We start from the raw sequence: 27388 nt of genomic DNA, 5'->3' as shown, positions 1-27388 counted from the left end.
TTTAGATATGTATTTCTAAATGACTTTGTCAAGATTTATTGAAATTGAATACATATTCTGAATAAGAATTCTTAAAATCAAAAAATGTTGTTTAAGCATCAACACATAAGAATGTAATTAAGTTTTATTTAAACAAACAAATGTGCAAAGGTGAACTGTTAAAATTGTATCACAAAAGTAATAATCTAATCATACATAAATATTTAAATAATGATTTTGATTACAATGAGAATAAATTATTTATTATTTATATTGTTATTTGTATATAGTTCACGAATCCATTTAATGTGAAACTTAATATCTGTAAAAACTGCTACTGAATTTTTTGTATGTGGATCCTTGACACTCACTACTCCATTTAAATAATAAGAATTAGAATATAAAAACGTTAAGCCTGCACCACTGTCACCTTCACGAACCCCTTGTCCTGAAATTAAAAATATTTTATTCAAACCACAAAAATATAGGTATAGAAAATTATTCTAAAAATCATTAAAGGGGCCTCGCTACTGCCGTCAATTTTAACTCAAAAAACCTTAAGTTTTGACAAAATTAAAGTTGGTTTAAGATGTGCAATTTTGATTCTAAAAAAAGTTTAAAATGGGCAAAACATTTTCTATAGATCGTAATTTGTAAAAATTAAATCTCTTATTATAATGAAGTGTTAATAAAAATTTGAAAATATGATTTTTTTTTAATTTATAATTAAAATTAAAAACGGAAAATGTTCCGTACAATCTACACACATTTTTCTGCAGAATTTAAATGTTTTTTTCCAAAATCACAATCAGGCAACATTAACTGATTAATTTTGTCAAATCATTTAGTAGGGGAGACCGGGTCTAGTTGTAACATGGGGTAAGATGTAACATAGGCGTTAAGTATTTGTAAATTGCTTCTATAGAATTCTAATAGATAGCGTTAGATTCATAAATAAGGATTATTATATGTTTTGTTGTTATCAGAATCATGTTGTAATTATTAAAGCGATAACAATCATAAAACTAATTTTATCAGTAAATAGTGAAAATATTTTGTTATCTTACTATTCAGTTTGTTATCACAGTTTTAAAACTTAATCACAAGTTTCAGTCACACTTCGATCCAAATGTTGTGCAGATTTAATTGCAACAACACTCATTAGCGTAAGTATTATATTACCTTTTTATTTACAATAAATATTAAAAAAGTCATGTTGGGATACAATGTAACAAACTGTTTGGGGCTAGTTGTAACACATTTTTTATCATAGTGTTTATTTTAAACAAATTCACCATTTAATTATGTCACACATGAATAGTATTTAAATAACATATTAATTTATTATTACACATTTATACTTTTATAGAACTTTCAATATGCCTAGACACTATATAAGAAAAACAAATAGAGGATTCACAGCAGAGTTGATTAAAGCTGCTGCAGATGAAGTTATCATTGAAAATAAATCAGTAAGAAGTACTGCAAAAAAATATGATTTGTGTCATGTCAGTCTGTCGCGGTATGTAGCAAAATTTAAAGCTAGTATGAACAATGGTGATGTTAGTACACTAAATGTAGGATATAAGGGGCCTAAACAAGTATTCAGTGTAGACCAAGAACAAATACTATCTCAATACATAAAAAATTCGGCAGATATGTATTTTGGACTCACCCCCCGTGACATTAAACAACTAGCATACCAATTTGCACACAAACTAGGCCTGAAGTATCCTGAGGTATGGGGAAAAAACCTTATGGCTGGGCCTGATTGGTTTACAAAAGGTGTGATAACTGCTACTAAAAGACTGAACAATTTAAATACCTAATTAGCTATGTTTTTTTATTATTCTTAAGTAATGAAGGTTCCTCTAACTTAATACTGAAAAGTGATTTTATTATAATTAATTTTTTTAATATGTTTATTATTATTATTATTATTTTTATTTTTAATGCTGTTATTAATATTATACTCATGTGTAAAAACTTACACATGACACAAAGAGCTATTTTATTTTAAATTATTTTGTTCGTTATTTTTTAATATGTATACCTACTTTTATTAATGTTATTATTTTATTAATACAACTTACTTATGTGTAAAAACTATTACACATGACAGAACTATTTTATTTTAAATACCTAATTTATATGACTATTATTATTATTCTAACAGAATTGTTTTATTTGTTTTTTGATAAATATAGAAATTAAACAATATATTTGTGTGTGTTACAACTTACCCCACACCCTGTTACAATTTACCCCACTACTGGGGTAAAATGTAACAAAAAAAAAATTATGATATTCAACTTTATATTAATTTAGGTGTTTATAACTAAGCGCCTACAAAGCATAATATGAAACAAGACAACATTCTCTATCTATTGGTATAAGAAAAAACTGATAGTGAATATTATTTTCTAAGATACAGCCACAAAAATTAAAAGTGTTACAACTAGACCCGGTCTCCCCTAAGTAGTTGTAAAATTCATATAGTGAATTTGTATTGTTATCGAATTGTTGACATGTGCATGAGCGTACGAGAGTGACATTCGTCGATCCAGCCGGGACCTTCATTGCATTTCACTCACACAAATAATTATTTACAACTAATACATAGATCCCGCATGGCTACGATAACATTATCAATTGCCTAAATGTTGCCCCTAAATAATAACCGTAGCGAGACCGCTTAATAATAAATCAGATTTGTAGTCCTAAACGCACACATTGCCAAATATAATAAGTATATTTGCTCACTAGATAGTAAATTCTCAAGTTTAATAAGTTATATCATTGATTAAAACTAGTAAGTAATATTTATAATCAATGGTAATATTTTAACTATGTATATAATTGAATTTTGTTTGTTGAAAAAAAATTGAAAAAATTATTTCAAATATTAATAATTAAATATTGTATTACCAAATTCAGACCCGGCACAAAATTTATCATAAGTCACAAACGTTTCAAATCCGTTTTTATACATGTTTCGACAAGAATCATGGTCGATGTACGGTAAAGTTGCTTCTAATAAAATAGGACTTGATATGTCTTTTTCTGTTTTTCCCCAACCAACAATCTGTGAAAATATAAAATATTTTTATAATATTATATAAAATTGCTCTTCTAAAAAAAATGTAAATGTTGATAATGACTAATAAGCAAGGTTGGGCATTAACGAGTTAAAAGTTAAAATTAAGTTAATTAACTCGTTACTTTTTTTTTAGACTAACTTGTTAACTTCAAGTTAATTTTATTCAAAAGTATCTAAATTAAGTTAATTTTTGTCTGTAGAATAATACAAGAATAATTCAAAATTGTAGGGTCTATTTTAGAAAAACACAGTTTTTGATAGCTAATTGGTACTAAGATGTATCATTTAAAATTTTCCTGGTAATTTTCTTGAGCGTAAAGAAAATCTATCTAATTAACAAGATTATGTGTCTGGAATTTATTATTTTTGCAAGTTAGAAAATTTTAACTTTAAACTACGTTAAGTTACATTTTTTTTTAAAGTTAACAAAAAAAATATGAGTAACTTTTACCTTAATTTAACTTGATTTTTTTAAAAATAACTTAACTGAACGAGTTAAAAAAAAAAACGTTAACTTGCTCAGCCTTGCTAATAAGTACCTTTAATTAGTTAATTGAAAATCTGACTAAATAAAATTTTATCATTTTGTTAATCGAACAAATATAAAATAAGATGTTAAGTGATTTTACAGTTTAAATTATTAGATTTTTTTTCTTTTGTATAATACATAGGAATTCATACAAAGTCACTTACCTAATATTAACCTATTATTCAAATGAACAATAGTAAATGGTAATATAGTAACTGTAAGTAAATCATAATTTCTATTTATAATTTATTAACAAACAAACCTTTCCTTGACCTCCAATTGGTGCATTAAGTCTAGAACTCCAATCAACACAAACTGGTGAAACACCAACGCTAATAGAAACTTTGTTTTTCAACACGATAACAGCTATATCTTCAGCATGAAATCCATTAGCTCCATAATAATTTTCTTTTATATAAATTGTTTCCACCTATACAATGGTTTAATTACAAATATATATTATATCATACCTATTATTATTAGTTTTTAAGATACTATTTTTAAATTAATAACTAACATCCATTATTTGAGTGAATTCATTGTCAATTACAGTGTAATCTCTATCATATTTTCCAACAGCAATTTTAAATTGACCATCGTTAATTGATAATCGTTTAGACAGCATATCTTTTTGCCAAAAACAATGAGCCGCTAAAAATGTTTAAAAATGTTAATAATTATCCTTCTTTATTAGGTCTTAAACATATTACTCAGTTTTTACCAGAAACAACTAAACTTGAAGAAATCAATGATCCTCCGCATATCATGTCATACTTGGAATTCTCTTTATTTAATTGATAAATTCCAGCATTCCAAGGAGCTGTTCCAACTTTAGCTTTGATACCATTATCGATCAATGTCTTGCTAGCGTTATAAGGTCTACCACAATCTAAAATAATATTGGAATAATTATTTAGATGGTAATAACTACTAAGCTATAATACAGTATTTAATAGCTATACAATAAAAAAAAAAACCATAACGTTGAAGACTTATAAAGATGTTAGCGCTATGTTATAAGATTACACATTACACAAATTATAAACAATAATATTTTTGAAGGTATGATATATCAAATTGTTATAAGGTTCAGTTAATTTTACAAAATTATTTTTTATTTCAAATTCGAATACAATAGTGAATTAATAATAAAATGTAAAACCAATATGTCAAACTCTCGAACATGTATCTTCTATAATTCTTATAATAGGTTATTTTAATCTTAAATTTTGTACAATCGTAAAAAACAATTTTATGTGAATGCAATTTATCTATACTACGCGTGAGTCTAATAAAGAAAACTAATATTGTGCTCACATCCTCTCAAAAATGTATATCAAACGATTATACCCGAACAAACAAATATTTGTTTATCTTAAATTTTCACCTTTATAATACATACAAAAAATTCATTTAGATTCAATAATCATTCAGTAAATTAGTAAAATATATATTTATTAGAGATATATATTTATATAATAAAAAAATACAATTACGTGGAACGCATTTATATAGATGATCATTCCACATTCCATCAGACTGACAACGTAATTCAATTGGAGTCTCTTCTCCTCCATTTGGTAGTTTATGTGTTGGCTTACATGATGGTATTGCTTTTGTACCATGTACTGATGGATTTGAACAATTGGCATAGTTACCATTTAGAGTACATTTAATATTTAAACTATCTGATATTAGAGGCGGACACTTTTCTATAAACATAAACATATTATAAGCAAACATAATCAAACCTTGGACAAATAATATTTAAATTGTTAAGTAAAAATTACAATACATAACTTACTGAAACATAGTTTTTCAACAGTCGATGTCCATTTTCCATTTCCCTGACAAAACCTAAAACTTTTGGGGTAAGCCATATGATATCCAACTTCACAGTTTTCAATTACATTTCGAAAATTATCAACCTTTGACCCGTGAGATAAAATTTCATTTGAACCTTCGTAAGAATATATAACTCCTTCGACAGTTGGTAAAACGCATAAACCCCTTAAAATATGAAATATTAACAATTAGCTTCATATCAATAAAGTACATTATATCAATAAAAAAAAAAAAAAAATTATATTTCAGGTTTAATTGATTCTTATACAATGCATGCTCGAAAGTTTCATGTTTATATTTATGAATAATGGTAACGCCTATGATAGCACTTATTAACCTTATTGATAACTACAGGTCTACAGATTTCATATTATATTTTATAAATTATAACAAATAAAATATGATGAAATGGATTCAATTAGTAATTTTAATAATGTGAAAGTTTTTTTTATCCCAAGAATAGATCAGAAAGTATTTTGGTTATAAAAACTCAAAAATGATTTGTTAGTCTAACCATATTTTATCATTATAAATTATATTTAGATTTATAGTGTTGCTGATTCATGCCGTAACTTTGAATTGACCAGCACGCATAAAAAGTTTAAATATAAAAATAATATAATTTTTATTTTATTGGTCATACTTTCAAGATTTACATAAAGATAAACATTTCAATAGATACAATTGATGGAAAAAATAATTTTTCATCAAATTTTGTACACAGTCCAGTCTCCAGCAAAATATTAGTTTAAACTTGGTGAAATAAGTAAACGACCACTTATCTTGATTGGAAGATAAATGATACCTACGAAGATTACCTTGCAGTACAAACTTTTAATTCATTTGTTACTAATATGTTTAAATTATTTAAACATTTAAATATACCAGACTTTCGAAACTGTAAGGTTCAAAATCTATCATTATTCATTAATTAATGTGTATTTTAAAATAAAAATTATTATATATATTTTAATATTAAACTAATAAGCTATAATAAACAATGAAAATAAAATAAATTTAATATACAAAAATATCGTGTCACAATAGAAAATGTATGTCGCCAAACTCTTCCGAAACGACTTAACCAATTTTCATCAAATTGTGTGTGTATATTCAGTAGGTCTGAGAGAGTGATAAAAAATAAGAGTACAATGAATTCAAAAAATAAATATTTGGTAAATATATTATAGGCCGTCATCGTTCACAATGCTCCATTCCTCTTTCAGTCATAAACCACATTAGAAATAATTTATATGACAAAACGACGTTTGCCGGGTCAGCTAGTAATAATATATAATGTTTATTTAAAAATTAGAGGTGAAAAACCGATAAAATTTATTCAAATAGGATTTTTAAATTCACGTTATCCATTTTACTTGAGATTTAAAAACAGTTATATAAAGAAGATATTGATAATATGAAGAATAAACAATTGTGTCATTAGTTGATTATTCATTAAATATTACAGGTAAGAAAGTAACACTACACTCATTAGTCGTACTACACCACATAAGAAGTTTGTATTTGGTAAGTTGTTTTATTTACTTAGACTTACATTTGTAAACAGCATTAAATGTGGTTAATAATTTAAAACTTTTAGGTTTTTCTATTGGAGTTAAATTAATTTTTACCATTACCTAAGAATTTTTTAACTAACATTTTCAGTACAAATACCTCTTAAGCTATATATTTTCGAAGGTGTAGGTAATAATAATAATCATAATGCAATATAATATAAATCATCTATTAAACAGATGTTTTTAAAAAATTCTATTTCATTATCTTACACTGCTTTAAAATACGCTGACTGAAAAGTAACTCTGATGACACATTGAAGATGAAGAAAAATCAGATATCCCAGATTTTTTAATATATGAGTCTGACCAATTATCATCATTAGTTATTACTTATTAGTTATTACATATTAGTGTTATTACTATTCATTATTATATAGGTAACTGGTTTTATTATTGGAAAGTTATTAAAAATTATTAAATTGTTCAACCTGTAAGGAAAATCTTATAGAACAATCAGGTGAATATAACTATAGTCATAAACATGCCTAATATTCACTGACGTAAAAATAGTGGAGAATTAGTGAAGATTGAAGAGTTCAAAAAGTGTTATAAAACTAATTCTTGTTTATTAGCAAATTATATATTTTGTAGACAAAATTATGATTATAATTTCAATACCTTTAAAAATATGACATGTTCCTATAATTCACTTTTAGAAAATCATAGATTAGATTTGGTAACACTAATCTGTAAGGAATATTTAAAAATACGACTAATACGACTATATCATATGTTGCCAAATAAAAAAAGTCATCTATTATTAGTAACAGCGTAAATTAACCAAATTAACCTTATTTAATAATATTATGTGATAAGTACTGTATGTTTTTATTATAAACTAATATTTAAAAAATGTTAATGATTGGAAAAATATAATATTTGTGATAAAAATTGTTTTTTTTTCCTTAATTATATATGGTTTAATCTTTAAATTTACACAATTTGTATAAAAGTCCCTTATTTTTACTAAATTCCCAAACAGTCCATAGATAATGCATATGTTATTCTTATAGCTAAAATAAAATAATAAATACTTTGTAGTAATCTGTGTCATTTTTTCAGTAGTGGGTGTTGTTGGTTTTTGTGTTGTTGGTACAGTGATTTTATTAGAACCCGGGCATTGTTCTTCATCAGATCCATCTGCACATTGTTTTAGGCCATCACATTTATTCTTTTTACTGATACAAGCCCCATACTTACATCGAAATGTAAACTTTGGACACCTTTAATTTAAAATATTTAGTAAAATATGATAATTATTTTATTAAAACCAACTCACCGAACTGTTTTACATAATTCAAAAGTCTCATCAGACCCATCTCCACAATTTAGAATTCCATCACAAATTGATGTTCCATCAATGCACTGACCAGATTTACATTTATACTGGTCATCGCTTTAAAATAAAAAAACTTAAATGTAAATATGAGTAATATTTTAAAATCAATTATTAATACAGAATATTCTATATTACATATCATTATATCAAACATGTAAAATGTAATTATTCATCAATTAGGTATTATACAAAAAAATAAGAGCATTCTATCATTATAAATGTAAGCATAATTATACTTGTAATAAATAATTATATGAAAAATAATAAATTACTCTATTATATTAGTATAAGTATCATAAAAAATATTTAAAACATCTGGATCTGAATCATATTAGGTATATTATAAACAAATACTTGTTATTGTATTTTCTTTCTATTACATTTATCTATATCAAATATGTTTTTTTTTTTTATAAAATGAAATACGTCAATAATAATATAAATATTATATGTATATTATAAATAATAAATTGAAATATGTTAGTATTGTATTGAACTTGCTGCACCCACCATAAGCTATGCTTTTGGGGCAGCGTCATAAATTGTTTTATTTTTCTTTATTGTTATCTTTATTATGTAAAATATTATTTTGACAATAAACTATTATTATTTATTTATTATATGTGTATGTATACAAATGAATATTTGGTGATATATTTTTTGTTTATGGAAGTAAATATTTTATAAATATAAATAAAAGTAAGTATGTTGAAAAACCACTTACAGGCATTTAGATGGAGCATTGGAATTTTGAGTACTGTTTGCAGGGGTTTGTATACATTCAGGTAAGTTTTCATCAGATCCATCGAAACAATCCTTTTTACCGTTGCACTTTGCATTTTTATCTACACAAGCTCCATATTTACATCGATATGCAAAACTTCGGCATCTATATTATACAAACATATACCTACATAATATTAAATGCAAATATCACTTAATAGTTAATTAAGATAATTCTTGTAAGTATAAGCTATAATTATATTTATTCCATACGTTTGTCTAGAACACAATTTGCTGGTCTCGTCTGAACCATCTGAACAATCCGCACGACCATCACAAACAGCGGAGATGTCGATGCATAGTCCATTTGAACAATTAAATGCGTCTTCATGATTTCTGTAATTGTAAAATCAAAATTCAAATATGCAACAAAAATGATTTATTAATTGTATTACAATGGCACAATTGCTACAATTAGCTCATAACTCATAAGATATCTTTTCAAATCAATTCTTCTTTTAAATTAATGAATTTTTAAAATTGTCAATATGGTGATATAGATACACAATTTTGATAAGTGCCTAATAAAACGTAAACACGATATTTTTAACTAAAATTGAAATGTGAAACAATGGTTACTATTATTTTTCAGAGGTGAATAATATAGTATTATTAATATTAATTCATGTAGTATAAGAATATACGCATTATTTTCCTACAATTTATAGTGAAATATATTATAATAAAAATGATTATGTCATATATACAAAAAACTAATAACTGGCCATTAACATATGCAATCATAGATTAAGGGGATTCGATACCGTGATTTTCTGTTTTTGTCTAGTGCACGCGTGACATAGGATTTTAGACGGATCCTTTGCTAATAATACCAGTTGATCCAATGAAGCGATAAGAATTCTAAAAACAGATTTGAATTTTTCGTTGGGTCTACTTGAAATTGATTTTCCCAGATTTTTGACTTTTTGATTTTAACTTCTACAAAAATTGAAATACAGCAATTTTTAATTACTCTTTTTTAATATAAATTTTTTAGGAATTTGGAGGAAAAAATCAAAGCTGCGAGAAAGTCGATTTCAAATAGACTTAACGACAAATTCAAATCTGTTTTCAGAATTCTTATCGCTTCATTGGATCAATTGGTATGATTGGCAAAGGATCCGTATAAAATCCTATGTCACGCGTGCATTAGACAAAAACAGAAAATCACGATATCGAATCCCCTTAAGTTGAATCAAGTAAGTAATAATACTAGTAATTATTAATAATAATTAATCATTGATCAAAAAGGTAGATTATAACACGTGTATCAAATATTTAGATAAGTAATTAAATAATTCTAAAAGATCAAAATTAAAATAAAGGTTAGGTAAACAGTGTATGAATGCATAATAATTCATAGTAGGTACCCTAGGTTAGGTTACATTGCTTATGTATTATTTGATATAAAGCTCGTTAAGGTTTTTGTGGACCACGTTTGCCACGTTTCCAAAACGTAGCTATTTTCGATACTTATAATAATATAATAATAATTAATATTATAGGGACATCGTCCGTTTCCGCCAAAAATTAACTTTCCTTTTTCGCCAGTTATAATGTACATAAGATTTAATATTATATTTTGTTAGTAACTATAATGTATGTAAGCACTAAGCTGTACATTTGAATAATAATTCTATATTTACAACTACTTAAATCATTACTTACGATTTTTTTCAAGTTACCTATTATATAAGTTTAATATTTTTGTTTTTATATTAATTTATAAGCCAAGAGATGGTATTTTCTTCCACCATAAAAAAATATTAGTCAAACGAAATCTACGACCGATGATATTAATTCAGTAACTGAATTTATAATAAATAGCTTTTTCATAATCAATAGTCACATTTTTCGGCAAAAAAATCAAATTAATATCTTTTCATCTGGTAATTTTATATGTTTTGTCTTAATCAATTCTTAATAATTTAAATAAATATTGTACTTAAAAACTTGAAAAAAATCGTGCCTAATGATTTAAATAATTGTAGATGTATAATTATTATTTAACTGTATAGCGTACACACATTATAGTTATTAAAAAGTATAATATTATTAAATCATATGTATAAGGTCTCCCAAACGACCCAAACTATAAAATTCTATAATTTATAACTAGTGGAAAAATAATGCCGTTTTTTTTAATTTGGAAGAAAAAGGATTGGTGGAAAACAAAAAGTTAATATTTAGCAAAAACCGGCGACGACCTATTATAGTTACCAACACTGTGCAAGGTGATACAGTTTGTCGTCTTTCAAGTTTTCTGTCACAAAAAACACCTATTCCTGTAAACAATGTTAAGTGGTATAATATTATAAATCAGAATTTTCTGTTTTATATTAACATAATTTTATATCATGCATATTATAAACTATAAATCATTGATTGGTATATACATATATGTTTTTGTTTAAAATAATTAAAATAAATTGTATTGAATATAGAATGACTACCTAAACCCTACAAAAACGACTATAATACTATATTTAATAAGAATCTGGGGCAGGTGTGGCAAACCTTTTGAACACTATGTGCCAAAAATTACCTTCTTTTTTTTTCGAGCGTGCCATGAAAAATATTATAATATTATATATTATATTCAATATTGTAAAAAAAAATTATTGTAATTTTATTGTATGATTATGTATTCATATAAAAAAGGTTAATTTAGGTACATAATATTATAGTAATATTACTATGTTAATTATTTAATTTCTTTCTTGATGTGTTTTAATAATCTATTATACATAGTAAAAATATTTTAATTTTTCGCGTGCCTCTTTGAGCTTTCAGATTCTAGGGAAATTTATCCCTGTCACAGTGTGACGTCGTTTGCGGACAATAGATTCACGTAATAATTTTATACACCAACAGTAGGTTACGACCAAAATATTCTGAAAAAATTTTATACCATGATATAAGCTTTTAATTTTTGAAAATGTTCATATTTGTATTACATTTTTGAAATAAAAATAATGTTCTTAATATAATAATACATAAAAAGAAATTAATAAAATAATTTAAAAGTTGAATACAAAAATAAATAATTAATGTTTAATATTTTACACTTGGACAATACAAATAATTTAAAAATTCGAGAAGTTGATATTAAAAATATTACAAATAAATATTATTTTTCTTTATTACTTAAAGGTTTCATAAAATTATCTTATAAAACATTTTTATTTTTTTTTTATCAAAGATATAGTTGTTGTTGAATAATTCAACATTAATTATTAATTATTTCATATTTGTATAGATTCGATAAAAATATAAATACTTGATTATTCTGGACAATATGTTGAAATTTATTGTTAAAAGTTTCTGATATAAAATTTTATTGAATGGAAATTACCCTTTTTTTAATGCATTGTATTACTATTAACTTTATAAATATGATAGAAAAATTGACGTTTGGCGTCTCAAATTCGTTGTTTCAAATTTTTTAATGGTCGCTTTATAAATTTCATTGATAAGCATTGTATAAAAATACGTTAGAATGTAAAAATAAAAGATAATATATATTAAGGTAAATATATCATTACAGTTTACTGAAAAAGTGAAAATAGATAGTATAGTCTACTGAGGCATATTTATAGGTACCATTAAACAGGATAAGCAACTGCAAATGGCCTTGGTTATTAGGGGTCCTAATGTTTTAACTGGAACATTTGTTTTTAGAATAAAACTTTCACCGTATAACATATAAGTGAACTATTATATTTACAAAAATAAATTATTAATCCTGATTACTATAAGTATGACGTATATAATATTGCAGTCAATATCGTTCAAATTAGAAATAGAAAGCGATCATACAAATTTTTAAGCTTCAATGGTATAATAAATCAATTTGTTTTTAAAAAAAGTAATAAAAATTGTATTATAAAATAATTAATTTTTAACATAAGTATAAAAATGTATCGTTTTAGATTTTGAGCAGAGCGAAGTATAAATTTATTCTACACTGCAGATGTGTGGTTTTTTTTTATATGTGGCCTATGTACACCATAAGTAGGTAGTCGAGAAAATTCTTTGATTTGAGAGTGGTTTTGGATTGAAAAACGATTTTAATTTATAACTACTTCAAACAGGACAAAATTAAAAATTACCATTTTTTTATTTTTAAATAGCCCAAAAAATAAAAAATTAGGAAAAAATGAGAAATTTTACGCATTTTTACTAATTATTTTTTAACCATGATTACCTTAAAACTTTTACATATATTATTAATTATATAGAATGAAATTTTAAAAATACAATTTTAAGATATTAGGTACCTACCTACAAATTTATACTATGAACTTATTCGCACTGTCTTACAGTAAGGTGGTATTGACTCAAAAATGAATAGCAATAATATAATAATATGGTATAATTATATTTATTTTTTCATAGCTACATAAAAAAAACATATCATGAAATATACTTAGTGATATAGACTGAGTCTCCGTATCGTTTTTCATAAACGATAATATATTATTGAATTCAAATTTAACATACCCATAATAGTGATCGAACTACTCGACACCTGATATACATCAGAGCAGTACACACTTGTCTACTTTTTTTATAGATAATAATATAAAAAATTGTTAAATTTTATTTGTAAAAATATAGAATTTGAGTGGCTGATTAGTAAAAATATTTAAAATAATTGTTTAGTGAAAGTCAATCAATTCAACATTTCAAACGTTTTATGCGATCGAGTGACCAAGGTCCAAGATTTAAATTATAATTATTAATCTGTTTTATATAACTCATGAGTTGAAGGAAGCATAGATATTAAATACACTACTGTTGACTTAAAGAGGCCGCATTTTCTATATATATTAAGTCCTCAAAATTCTTAAAACAGGCTTTGAGAATAGATTCGACTAATAGTAGTTAAAATACTAATAACTGATTAAAATGTGTATCTCATCTTATCCTATTCAAAAATGTGACATAAATAGGTATTGTATTTATAAGTGACACTTTGTGATAATTTATATTAATGAATTATACTGCTGCTGCTCAAGCAAAAAATGGAGACCAGTTTTTCATTCATAATAATAGTATGATGTGGATTGATTGTCCACATACAACTTTTTTTAACAAGTACTAATTATCTGCAGTTTTCATTTAATAAAGAGTATAATATACTCTACATATTATACAAATAACATCATCTTAGTTATAGTTCCAGAACCATATTTATATATAGATAAATACAAATGTACAATGCGTATTAGGGTACAATAAGCGCATACTTTGATCATGTACTTGTGTTATTGTAAATTATAAAAATTGAACGCGAGTAAAATTAAAAACAAACATTTTTATTATAAGTACATATCATCTATAATAATTAAATAATAATACGAGTATAGCTAAATTTAATACAGTATCAAAATATTATTTTTATAAGTTTTCAAAATTGAAAAAACTTTTATAGTTTTATCACATTTAAATTTTGCTTTTATTTTCAATTAGTATTTATAATAGACTTATAGTATGTTAAATTATTGCTTTCGAAAATATTATATTTTTAAATAAATATTTAAAACATTTGATAATAGATGGATCAATCGATCAATGTATTACTTATATCTTTTTTTCATATAACCGACTATTTAATATTATGTATTATTGTATTAACATGTTTTGATGTTTCTTCATTATTTATTATTATATTGTAAACAATATTAAGATAGATATTACTTACCAAAAATTAAACATGAATATATTAACTAGGAATACGTCATCTTAATGGCCAACGACGAATTAATGTTGAAGCGAAAATATATAATAATATATTAGATAAATCAAATGAACGTTACTAAACACTAAATAACATTTTACATTAAATTGACAAACGTAAGTATAATTTAACTGTAATGTATTATAAACACTAAAAAATATTTATAAGGAATGAATTTATTTTTAACTTAATCAGAGAAGTACTTCATTTTTAAAACGATCTCTAGAATATGTACTGCAATATAATATAAACGACTATAATCCCATCAATACAACTACACAACATATAATATTAGGTCTTCTAAATTAGTATTGCAGAATGCATGTTATTAGTCGGTTTTGATATTATTATTTACCACCTAAACGCGCAACTACGTTCGTATTGTAAACCAAAGGACAGACTAACACAGATGAGCAATAACATTTAAATGAATACCTATAATCAAACTTGTTTTTAACATTGATTGTACAGCACTTCGTACATCAGGTAATGGTATTTTAACGTAGGTCATACGTGTAAAACTGGTTTTCTGATTATGATGAAGGTTTTCGCATAAACAATATACGGAAACATTATAAACAATATATATATATATATACATACATAGAATTATTCGCGATAATATTATTTTGTTTGCTATAGTAATTTATTATCATTTTATTATTAGTAGATAAGTTGATTCAAATATATAATTTTGTCTAAATTTGAACTTCAAAATATATCTATAAAAAAAAAAGTGATTTTTTTTAGTTACCTTATGAACTATGCATTTGAGAAAAACATCGTATTAAATTACGTTAACCCAGTAAACAGATTTAAAAACAAATTATGTGGGATCAAGAAAATTTTACCTAGTCAATAATTTTTTGTCATCGTTTAATAAAAAAAAAAGGTAGGCAAGTGTGGTGGATACCGTTCATTTGGGTTTCGAGTGGAACTCGCGATCGAGTAAATCACTATAACGGATTTAATTAATTTTAATTCAACATTAACTCACTACTGCGTACGACGAAATCTAGCGAAACCACAGCCGAGCGAACGAACGTGGATAATCCAGTCGGTCTCCGTACCATTGCCGGTCACTGTGGTTTCGCCGGTCGTGAAACGCGAGATTGCGCGTCCTTGGGTTGCGGAGAGCGGAGAACTCTGCGCGCAGAGTAATCGCGAATAATTAATAATAATAATAAGAGGACGCTACACCCGCATGTGTTGTCTCTGTTTTGTACACGCGTAACATAGTTAAAAACTGTTTTAGGCGGGACAACTTTACTCCCTCGATATTTTAATCAAAACAACCAAAATTATAAATCCCATTGGGAAGAACTTTACCTGTGTCGTAGCGTTTTAATTATTTTGATAACATGAATGCAACTAAAGTCATCGGTTTGAGAACTTTAGGTTTTTTTCATTTAATTATTAAAAATGATTGGTTACCACTATCAAAAAAAATTAAAACGCTACAACACAGGTAAAGTTCTTCTCAATGCGATTTAAAATTTTGGTAATTTTGAGATAAATATCGAGGGAGTAAAGTTGTCCCGCGCAAAACAGCTTTAAACTATGTTACGAGTGTAAAGACAGAGACAACACATGCGGGTATAGCGTCGTCTTAACGACCGTCGACGACCACGTGCAATTATTTACTTGGCGTTCGACGACGGAAGGTCGACATTCGTGCCGACGAAGAATGGCGATCGGAACGTCAGCGGTGGCGTCAACGTCGGTCTTTCCCACCGCCGTCGCCGCCGTTCAGTCTGTTCGCGTACACGGATGACGTGCCGAGCGGCAGGCGAATTCGGCACCGCGCAGTGTCCCAAGTGTCGGTCGCGCTTCCGGTGGCTCGCCGGCCCATCAAACCCGCTTTGGGTCGTCGGTTGCCGCGGTTTCCCGCCTCCGCCGTGAACCAATCTCAGTTCGCGTGTCGGTTCGGTGCGGGCTTGCGGTTTCCGTTACACAGAGAACCGGTGATGTACCGTTAGTCGTTACTGCGGCGGCGGCGGGTCCCGCGACTTGTCACAGCGCTTTTTATACGCGGTCAACTTACTACCACCGCGGCCCGTGAACAACGCGCACAGCGATCGCTAATAAGCCGATTATAATGTTTCCCTTAGTCTGTACTTGTATTTTATATGTGTGCGTACAAATATTAAAATGTTCGCTCAACATGCGGTATTTGAAAGAACATCAAAGAAAATGTTTGCCAACGCTGTCTTCCGTGTGGACGTGATCGGCAACAAATACACATACCTATACAATGTATATATCTGATTAAATAAATAACTATATGATTATTATGATTTCAAACTTAACTATAAATACTTTGAATTATTATTGTTTTATTTCAAACTTTTAACATTAATTATATTTAGTATGCTATCTATAAAAAAAGTCATCAATATAGTGTACACAGTACACACTATAGCTGTATCACATAGGTATAGGTAATAATTAATAATGTAGTTATATATTTATCTGTTCTATTGCCTATGTCATACCTACCAATAGATATTATTTATTTCATTATTCGTATAAAAACTTATAGTATATATCAGTTTCAAAACGGATCTCTATAGAAATTAGTTGGTGACCCCTGGTTTATACGTTTAAGTGTTCATTAAATAAAATAAATAATTAGCATAATAATATACCAATAACCTCAATCACTATAGTTATTAAAAAGTACTGGACATGACATATGAATAACATAGGTGATATAGTTTAAATCTTACTTAAATATATTTTTCTAGATTTGCATTTTTATAAATCTTTAACAATTATAAAATATTAATTTTGAAAAATTGCAATCCAAACGTGTTCCTAAACTTAAATTGGTAAAAACTATTTTGATATTTTGATATGAAAATTTTCGATATAGTTTGCACTTGCTAGATATTAAAATTTAAATAACTTAATTTTGCAATAACTACGGTGTAACTTTTAGTTTATTCATCAAAACGTGTTTAGTTAAAGATAATCTAGTATTTAAAGTTTTAAAAATTTCCAATTACCATTGTATTAATATACTTAAATATATAATCAATACAATTACACTAATGTATAATATGTAGCCATAGCCATATAGGTACGCTTTTTCTCTAAAAACTTTAGTTCAAAATTATTTTCTGCACACAAAATAAATATCTAGGTACGTATAAATATATAAAGTAACATTTTTAATTAACGGAATTAATTTTATAACTTAATGTTTCCACGATCCAAAGTTCAAGAATATATTGTGAAGCAACAACAAAATAGATTTGTAACTATTAAACTTATTTAAACTACACACATATAAATGGGACAATTGTTTTAACTACATACTATGTTGTCAAGCATTATAATTGAAGTAAACTGCATTTGTAGGTTAAATCAACTGCAATAGAGCGTTGATCTAAATATAATATTTCAACTATTTGAAGGTATTGAAATAACTCGTAAAAATTGTTATTTTGAGAATCCAGGTTATTTAATTTAACATGTTTTGAGGATTAAAATGACTACAGGTTAATGAGTTATTCTGAATTATTTTTATTTTTAAAATAAACATCGATGCACGTTGTTGTGACTAGCCTAGTTGATATGATAATTGATAGTGCACTAACATGTGCTGTGTTCTTGTTTATATTATATAAATAACATTATTAGTTTGTGTATTTCTTTTGTTAATATTTTTGATATTCGCGGTATTTTTGTTCTCGTTGTTCGTCTTTTCAGTTTTTCACTTATTGTCTCAGTACAGTGATTATTGTGTAATTGTGCATTTTATATTTAACGCCAGACACCAGTTCACCTACAACTTTAATATCACAAAATTAATTATGAAGATCATATTAATCAGGCTAATGTTTCAATAACTGGTATAAAAGAACGTTGTATTTTTAATGATGTACCTAATTATCATGTTGTTGAAAATATAGTTTGTGACTTTATGCATGATATTCCAGAAGGAGTAGCTCGCTATGATATGGCAGTTATCATTAATAGTTTAATTCAAGCAAAATATTTCACTTTGGATGAACTTAATAGTCGCATACAGCTTTTTGCATATGGGGTGACAGAACAAAAAAATTCTCCACCTAGCATTAGTCAGTGCAATTTAAACAATGGAAGTATAATAATGTCAGCATCAGAGATGCTATGTTTCATTAGATATTTTGGTCTTATTATTGGAGAATTAGTTCCTTTAAAAACTGAAGTTTGGTATTTATATATTTCATTGCGAAAAATAGTTGATTTGTGCTGTGCTATAACTATTCAACCGGAATGTTCAGTTCAGTTAGATGCTCTGGTTGCTGATATCAATGCTGAATGGTAAATTGTAATTAAGAAAACATTATTATATAGCTATAATAATAATTATAATTGATAAATAGTATACTAGTATTAATATTAATAATTTAGTGCATGCTTTTACAAAATTAATGATATAATCAAAATATCTAATCGATAGCAATTACTGCAAACCTAGTCAGATTTTACATATTTTTCTTAGCAATGGCACTTACCGTACCGCTTAAATTTTTTAAGTTAACAAAAGGACAAAGGTGTACATTATTCGTTGTAAAAAGTCTATTGGTTTGTCTATTCATAAACACGTTAATAAATATTAAAATTAAATTTATAACGTATCTATATGTAAAATATAATAATATATACAATATTAATATAATAAATTAATAAGCGTACAAAATTTTAATTTTCCTATAAACGGGTATGTTTCTAATTTTAGTTACGTATTATTTAATATTATAGAAGTTTAATTTTAATAAATTATAAAATAATTATAAATAATTTACTTTTAAATAATATTATAGTTTAATTGCATGGTATGTAGCAAAATTAGTAGGTTAAATAATTAGCTATATCCATAAGTGAAACTAGGAGGGGCTTTGGGGCTTACCCCCCCCCCATCACCAAAAAAAAAAATAAAAAATATTTTATACATTTTTGAATTCAATGTGCAATAATTATTAATTCGTTTATATCAACGTAATAACAAATATTTTTGACATCGCTCAGCTACATTTTAATCTCGTACAGTAACATTTATTCAAAACAATTTTTCCAAACTTGTATAAAATGATTCAAGTTGCCAATATATAGCCAATTTCCTCTGTAACATCTGAGGGTGCGTTGTCAGCTATGAGGCGAATAAATACTACTTGAGATCTATAATAGATAAAGATCGTTTCAGTAATTTATCCTAACTAAATACTAAGTATTGAAAAATATGTAAAAATTGATCCTGAACAAATTTTACAACAATTTACAATCGTAAATAAAAGAAAAATTAATCTTGAATAACATACTAACAACTGTTGTGTACTATAATTTAAAATAAAATGTTGATATTTTTGTGGTATTTAAATCTTAAGATAGATGGGGGGTGGGGGCAAAGCCCCTCACAGCTGACCTTTGGTTTAATATTGAGGTGGAGCTGTAGCCCCCCTAAAATTTAGTGCTAGTTGCACCACTGGCTATATCGTATATTGATTTTAATTACTCAGATATGCGCATACGGTATGCTTATAATTACTTCTCTATCGTTTGCTCAACGTCTGTTTACTTGTTTCAAATATCATACATCGTTTGTGCATCAACATAATATTATCGAACAATTAATAATGGCACGAGTGTACGACAAATATTTAAAAGTACATATTAAACTGCACATGTAACAAATGATATAGACTTTTAATACCAAATTCTGGTTGAACTTAAAATTTCGATATATGTTATAATTCACATAATAATATAATATAATATTTTACATATTCATATTTTTTAAGTATTATAATACCTATTCATTATTTTAAAATTGAATATTACAAGCATCAAATTATAAACTGAAAATTAGTAAACAACTTACGGTTTTGGATATTCTAAATCTCTTCTAGTTATATTGTTGAATACACTGATGTACAAATGATGCACGATAGTACTACTTGAGGAGTTTACCTTGAACGATGCGTAAACATATATACATAACGATGCAAAATGTAAAACCAAAAAATTTTATGATTTTGGTAATATTTTAATATTTTATAAATATCAGTTATAGTAATAATGTTATTTCACCAGTAATGTGAAAACGATATCAATCGATGTAATTAAGATGATCGAAAACCAATATGGTAATCCCATCATAGTTTTTAAAGCGACGCACGGTGTGAAAACTGTTATACCAAGGTTAAGTATAATTCTAATAAAATATGTAGGTAGCAAACGCAAGCCTCCTCACAAGTTTTGATTTTAATCGCATATCTAAGTAGTTAAGTACTATAAATAGATAAAAAAAAAGAATTTTTTTTAAATATTTATATTATATAGATACATGCTATTACAGCGAATAATAATTATTAAGTGGTAATTTTGTAAATGGAGTCTAAAAGACTGATTCCTCTGTAGTTTTCTACTCTTGATGGGTCACCTTTTTTAAAATTTGGGCATATGATCGCCATTTTCCAATCATACTCAATCTGTTCACTCCTCCATACTTCTGCAATGAGGCGTTGTATAATTTTCAGAAAGTCTTTTCCTCCTATCTTTAAGAATTCTGAATTAATGTTATCTTCGCCTGGTGTTTTATTATTTTTTAAAGTATTCACAATTTGTTCTGTTTCTTCCTGGTTTGGTTCTGGCATTTCAGGTTCTACGGTGTCTCTTATTACTTGTTCATAAGACAGGTCGTTACTGTATTGATTGTCATTATTGTTATTCAGTAGTCTCTCGAAGAAAATTTTGAAATTTTTGGCTATCTGCCCCGGATCGGATAATAAATTATTATCATCATCCTTCATTATTGAAGTACGCGCCTTAAATCCTTCTTTAATTGATGTGCATTTTTCGAAAAATATTCTTGGGTTCATTCTGTATGTTTCCATCTCTTCTAGGGCTTTCTTTTCAGAGAGTCGTTTTTGTTGTCTGATTATTTTATTGACCAAAGTTCTGGCTGTTGTATAATTATCTATATTGTTTCTAATATCAGATATTACTTGTAATAAATTATTGAACATTTATTCTGATCGTTTTTATTGAAATATAGTTTGAGAATATTGTGGAGTTAAAGATGCTATTAAGAAATTAGTTTCCTTTGTTAATTTGTATTTACCATCAACTATTATTTCTTTTTCAGGCCCGACGGTAAAAAAAGCTAATGTATACAATTAGCACGCGATTATTATAATGAATTGGATGTTACGAACAAAACTTGTATCATATATAAACGCCTGGTGGTTTCATAATTACTTTTATTTAAATAAAATTACAAACCAAATTAAAAAATCTATATTCCTTTTTTTGTATTTCACCACAATGTTAGGTTATAGGTTTTAATATTATTAAAAATTCTTTAGTTCCATAGCAACTTACTAATAATATGTAATATTATAAAGCGATTTCTATCCTAATCACAAATTCTTTAACATAGTGTACGCCAAGTTGACCGCTTTAATCGTGGTAGTTATGATTGGAACAATGATTAACTTGATGCTGGTGATCACACCGTTGTGGCTCATCGTATTTCTGTTGTCCGGCGCTGAACACGGGCACCACCAACGTACTGTGGAACCCGTTACGCTTAGGCCCGGCGCAGCTGATCGGCGACCCCCTGACCACAAACGCGGTGATCATAGCCCGGCACAATTCCATCCTATACGACGTGGACTTGAGCAAGACGCACACAGTCCAGCTGCCCGAGACCGTACCGGTGCGCAGCCACCGGCGCGCAGTTCTGTACCTTTGGCCCGTCGGCGTGGCCCGCCACCCTCACGTGTACGTCATGTATTGGCACAGCAGCGTCAGGCCGGTGGGCATACACGTGCGGGACTCGGACCGAGACACCGCCGACGTAACCTGGAAGTCGTTGCGCTTAATCCGCGAAGTCTAATTCGGGACGGCCGGCGGCGGCACCGCCACGATGGCGTGAAACGTATGACCGTTGGAAGTAGAACGCGAAGATGCGGAGACGCGCAGATTTGTGCTAATCCACTGAAGATAATTGACCCTGAAATCCACCGCTATAATAACTTTATGAACAAATATGATAGACGATGGAAGTTAGAGCTTGTCAGTAGTATATTCACAGATAAGATGACCCAGCTGATCGGTAGCGAGCTTGACCGGATTATAATGAAGGTAATGGCCGACGAAGTTTCAGAACGACCGATGATGGTGCAACACGCTGGAAAACCCGTTCTTTACTCCAGTCGGATCCCCAAATCAGCCATGAAGCGGAACTTGGAACGCCAGCCTACCTCCAGCACTCGCAAGAGGTAGTGCAAGCCGGGACTACACCTCACAGAGCACCGACACCGCTACAAGTGTACCTTGTGTGGCGGTTAGGCGGGGGAGTATGACACAGTTCGTAGCGGTTGCCAGTACAAAATACAGGTACCGCATCGACTGGTCTCAACTGTCATAACAGCCACCACAAGGTGCACTTGTGCCGGTACATTTCGCGCCGCATGAGTACCGCCCGAGTATTACCAAACCGACTAGAGCCCCAGTTAATTTGTTTATTCATAATTCATTGGTTCATTTGAAAATCTTATATATTAATTATATTATCCATAATATATACTGTTATTTTGTTATAATATATGAGTTTATTTATTTTATTAGCGAAATACTCGTAGGTAATAATTTATGATTAAACTTAAAAGAATGAACCTATACAAGATTCCTATATTATTTTATTTATGTAGTATTGTATAATATGTTATACTCTTATTCAAAAATGTATATTAGATGTTTGGCTAAAGAATACATGTCTTATAATTAAAATTATATAGGTAGCTAGTGGCTAGACTAATTTCGAAATCACTTTAAATAATAATTAAGGTGTAGGTCCCTATTTAGGTTATATAATTTTATCTTGCAAATATATACATTATAAATACTATACCTAAAGATTTAGCTATTTTTAACCCAGAATAGATTTTATTTTTAAACAGTTACCCATAGGTTCATTTATAATAAATAGTAATAAATATACATGAAATATGAAAATATAATAATATATTTGGTGGCTCGCAAATCCCTTCTCGCTGGCCACCCCTATTATATTATAGTAACATGTTACTCCCAAAATTAATTATTGAAATTATAGTGAAAATTACGCAGGTCCGTACACCGATCAAACATGTCAGATCATGAGTCAGTTTTGAATCATATCAATATTTTTTTAATATAATATACTACAGTAATAGTGTATAATATATATTAATATTATATATAAATACACGATAAAACAAATCCGTACCTATTAAAAAGTTAAATTAAAATTATTAAATTGTATACTTGTTTTGCCAATGTAATGCTGCATATGGTTTCAAAAAATACTGACAAAGTTTTCCCTTATTTTCATCGCTGAGTAAGAAGGTCTCGTTCTGTTATTTTCTAAATTTCCCTCAATATCTTCATATAATATGTCAACATTGTTGCTGAATTTCTTGTGGGATTGAATACGTACCATCATGCACACAAATAAAGTTATGCAAAATGCATACAGATTTTACCGTTATTGAAATTCTTTCGGTTATAAAATTAATAGGTCGTTCCAATGATTTGAATTTAAATACCATCATTCCAAAAGCGCATTCAACTGATTTACGACTTCTGGATAATCTAATAATATACATCTATGAAAATCACTTGTATTTTAATCATTAATTTGATTTAAAAAATAATAATTATCAGAAATTATAAGATAAATGATATATTGTTTTAAAATAATAAATTAACTGTAATTAAAAATTATTTTTGTATTTATCAATGAGCGTCTTAGATAGGGTCTCATAACATTATCGAGTAGAGGAATCCTTGGTCTGCAACAAAGTATAATAGGGAAGCGATGGATCGTTTTCTTCGTGGGGTTAACATGAATTTTCGGGTAGGTTAAGTTGTTTTTTTTAATAATAATTGACCAAATGCACATTCTTTAAAAACTCTTCCGTCAATGTTCCGACCATATTCTCCATCATCAATAGTTATAAACTTTCCGTCTACGTCTTGAGACTGACACGGAGCGCGCCGCCCAAACCTTGTGGTCAATTTTTTATACCCAACGGTTTTTTACTTGTGTGCGTTAACGCCACGGTTATCTACGGTGTAGATACCGTGGTTAACACTATAGTTTTTAATGACATCGCAAGCTGACTACAACGGTCGTTTAATTATTTAAATATTATTGTGCTGTGCCTCCTCGTGTGCGAGTCCCACTTCGTTGTACTAAATCATCTCACCGTCCTCCAACTGCGAAGGACCTACGTGTCGCCGTCTACCAGGAAGCCGCCGCAAACCAGATCGTCTTTTTTATTTACATACCTTTTTGTACTTGATTTATTTCATTATAACTATTGTTATCGAGGCTGCAACTGGACACCCATATAAAGGTGTTAGGATTAGTATTAGTGTTGTTAGATTATTAATTATTTTTCTATTTGTTTAATATACCTGTTTGTGGTGTTATATGCACCCGTATTAATGTATTATAATTGATGTGCTATTATATTATATATATATTTGGCCATTTGGGTAACCCATTGGCCATTCCGCAATCCGCTCCTGTCTTAACACATACGCAAGTCGTTGCCGATAATCGACAACAATTATTGTAGGATCGGTATCGGCGTAAACAACTCTTATATCTTATAGTGTAAAACTTTTAAGAGTGTGGACCTATGTTCAACACTGCATTTGACGGTCGAATTTCGACCACCCAGGATCTTCTATGGTAAAGTCAATATAGATAAATATCATAAATTAGATAACTAGCGGTCATAAGCCCATATAATAGTTCAATCCTCATCACGAACGCTATCGGTTCTCTTTCCCCCATTTTTTATCTATCTATCCTGTCACAGTACTTTTTAAGTATTTTTCGTTAATTTATACTTACGAGTATTTGTTCATTAGGCGGGTCTATTTTCCTCCAAAAAAATAAAAAATAATTCTTGACCATTTTCCTCCACTTTCCATTTTTCTCCAATAAATAAAATAATAAAATCGTCATTTGTTGTCAGAATGTTAAATTAAAAATAAAAGAACAAATTAAATAGGTATTTCAAATATAACTATAATATAATAATACACAATACGCGCCATACTTGGCGGGTGGTTAAAACGAAAATGAATAATATAAAAAAAAAGTAGGTATGTAAGTCGATAAAGATGCATCAATCAATAAATAAAATAATAATTAATAATAAGTGGTTGATGATAACGCATCCAGACATTATGTAAAATATACTATATATAATATAAAATATAGTAAAATCACTATAAAAAAACCTATTAGATACTTATTGTACCTATTATACTATTATAGGTACAGTATTTAATATTATATTTTTTCATAATTATAGGTAGGACATTTTAAGCAACAAATGAATAGGTACCTGTTTAAAGAAAATAAAAATTAGACATAATATGAATAATTATTTTACTTTTTGTAATTACATACTTAGAAATTAAGTGACCAGAATTTAATCAACAGATATGTGCGCAAATGTGATCCGAGTCATTTTCTAACTTTATAATACGGAACGCGACACAACACTGGAGGAAAATAGACATAATTTTAGTCAATAATAATGTGTAGGAAAATGAAAACTAACCTTTTTTTTGGAAAAAACTGAAGAATGGACAGTGGAGGAAAACGGTATCTCGCTGTTGGATGAAAATGGCTACAGCCGTTCATTATTGTTATAAGTTACTTTTGTTATATTGTAATATAAATAACATTTTTTTTTTGTACACAAAAACAAAAACTTTGTTTATCATTTAGTAATTTATTATTCACATTGCAAGTACCTAAATGTTTTATTGTTTGAATTTAAATGATTTATACTCAATAAAAAACCTGACGATCCATCATCCATCGCTCTACTGTACAAAAAGTTTCGAGTATAATGACACGGGCCACAGCTGATCAATATCGAGAAATATCACTGTAATAGTGTAATGGATATGTTAAAAATTGAATTCAAGTGGTCTTTTATAATAAACAATAGTATTTTTCATAATTTATCATATTATGAGTATTTAATTAGAATTAATAACACATAAAATATACTATATTATATTATTTTTCAGCCTACATCATCAAGTGATATGTTATTTACATATAACTATTAAAGTAATTTATTTTACTTTTAGTGTTATAGTAGGTTAGACCTCCCAAATGTACACACTTGCAAAACAAAGAACACTCATCATTATAAAATCAATATATTCATTGCTCCGTTCAGTCATAGAAGTTTGTTAAATATTATAATAATGAAAACGAAAATGTTTGACATTTTACTAAAATATTATAAAATTTAGATTACCTACTACCTATCTGTATGAGTAATAAATTAGCTCAGTTACTTAAGTGTAGTTTACATATTTTTACTAAATTAATTTCATCAATGATGAGTAACTTCATTTGAAAATGTATATAAATAAATACAATTAAGTGTCTTACAGTATCTTAATAAATTTATAATTA

The 27388-nt window shown here is 27.7% G+C and overlaps 1 protein-coding gene across 1 annotated transcript; it reads right to left on the bottom strand.

The window, feature by feature from the left end:
• Positions 1–106: 106 nt before the first annotated feature.
• Positions 107–14923, bottom strand: LOC132922566 (modular serine protease-like; the record flags this gene model as incomplete). Its single annotated transcript, XM_060986139.1, is given in 13 exon segments — positions 107–427; positions 2908–3064; positions 3871–4038; positions 4126–4259; positions 4330–4497; positions 5105–5320; positions 5413–5618; positions 8065–8253; positions 8310–8426; positions 9094–9258; positions 9366–9488; positions 11377–11437; positions 14860–14923. Coding segments are annotated over 13 exon segments (1959 nt in total), but the record flags the coding sequence as incomplete, so codon positions are not given.
• Positions 14924–27388: the final 12465 nt, after the last annotated feature.

The sequence above is a fragment of the Rhopalosiphum padi genome, chromosome 2 (genome assembly GCF_020882245.1).
Source record: "Rhopalosiphum padi isolate XX-2018 chromosome 2, ASM2088224v1, whole genome shotgun sequence".
NCBI classification, from domain to species: domain Eukaryota; kingdom Metazoa; phylum Arthropoda; class Insecta; order Hemiptera; family Aphididae; genus Rhopalosiphum; species Rhopalosiphum padi.
Note: the sequence above shows the minus strand (reverse complement) of the source record. Positions and strands in the feature narration are given on the sequence as shown.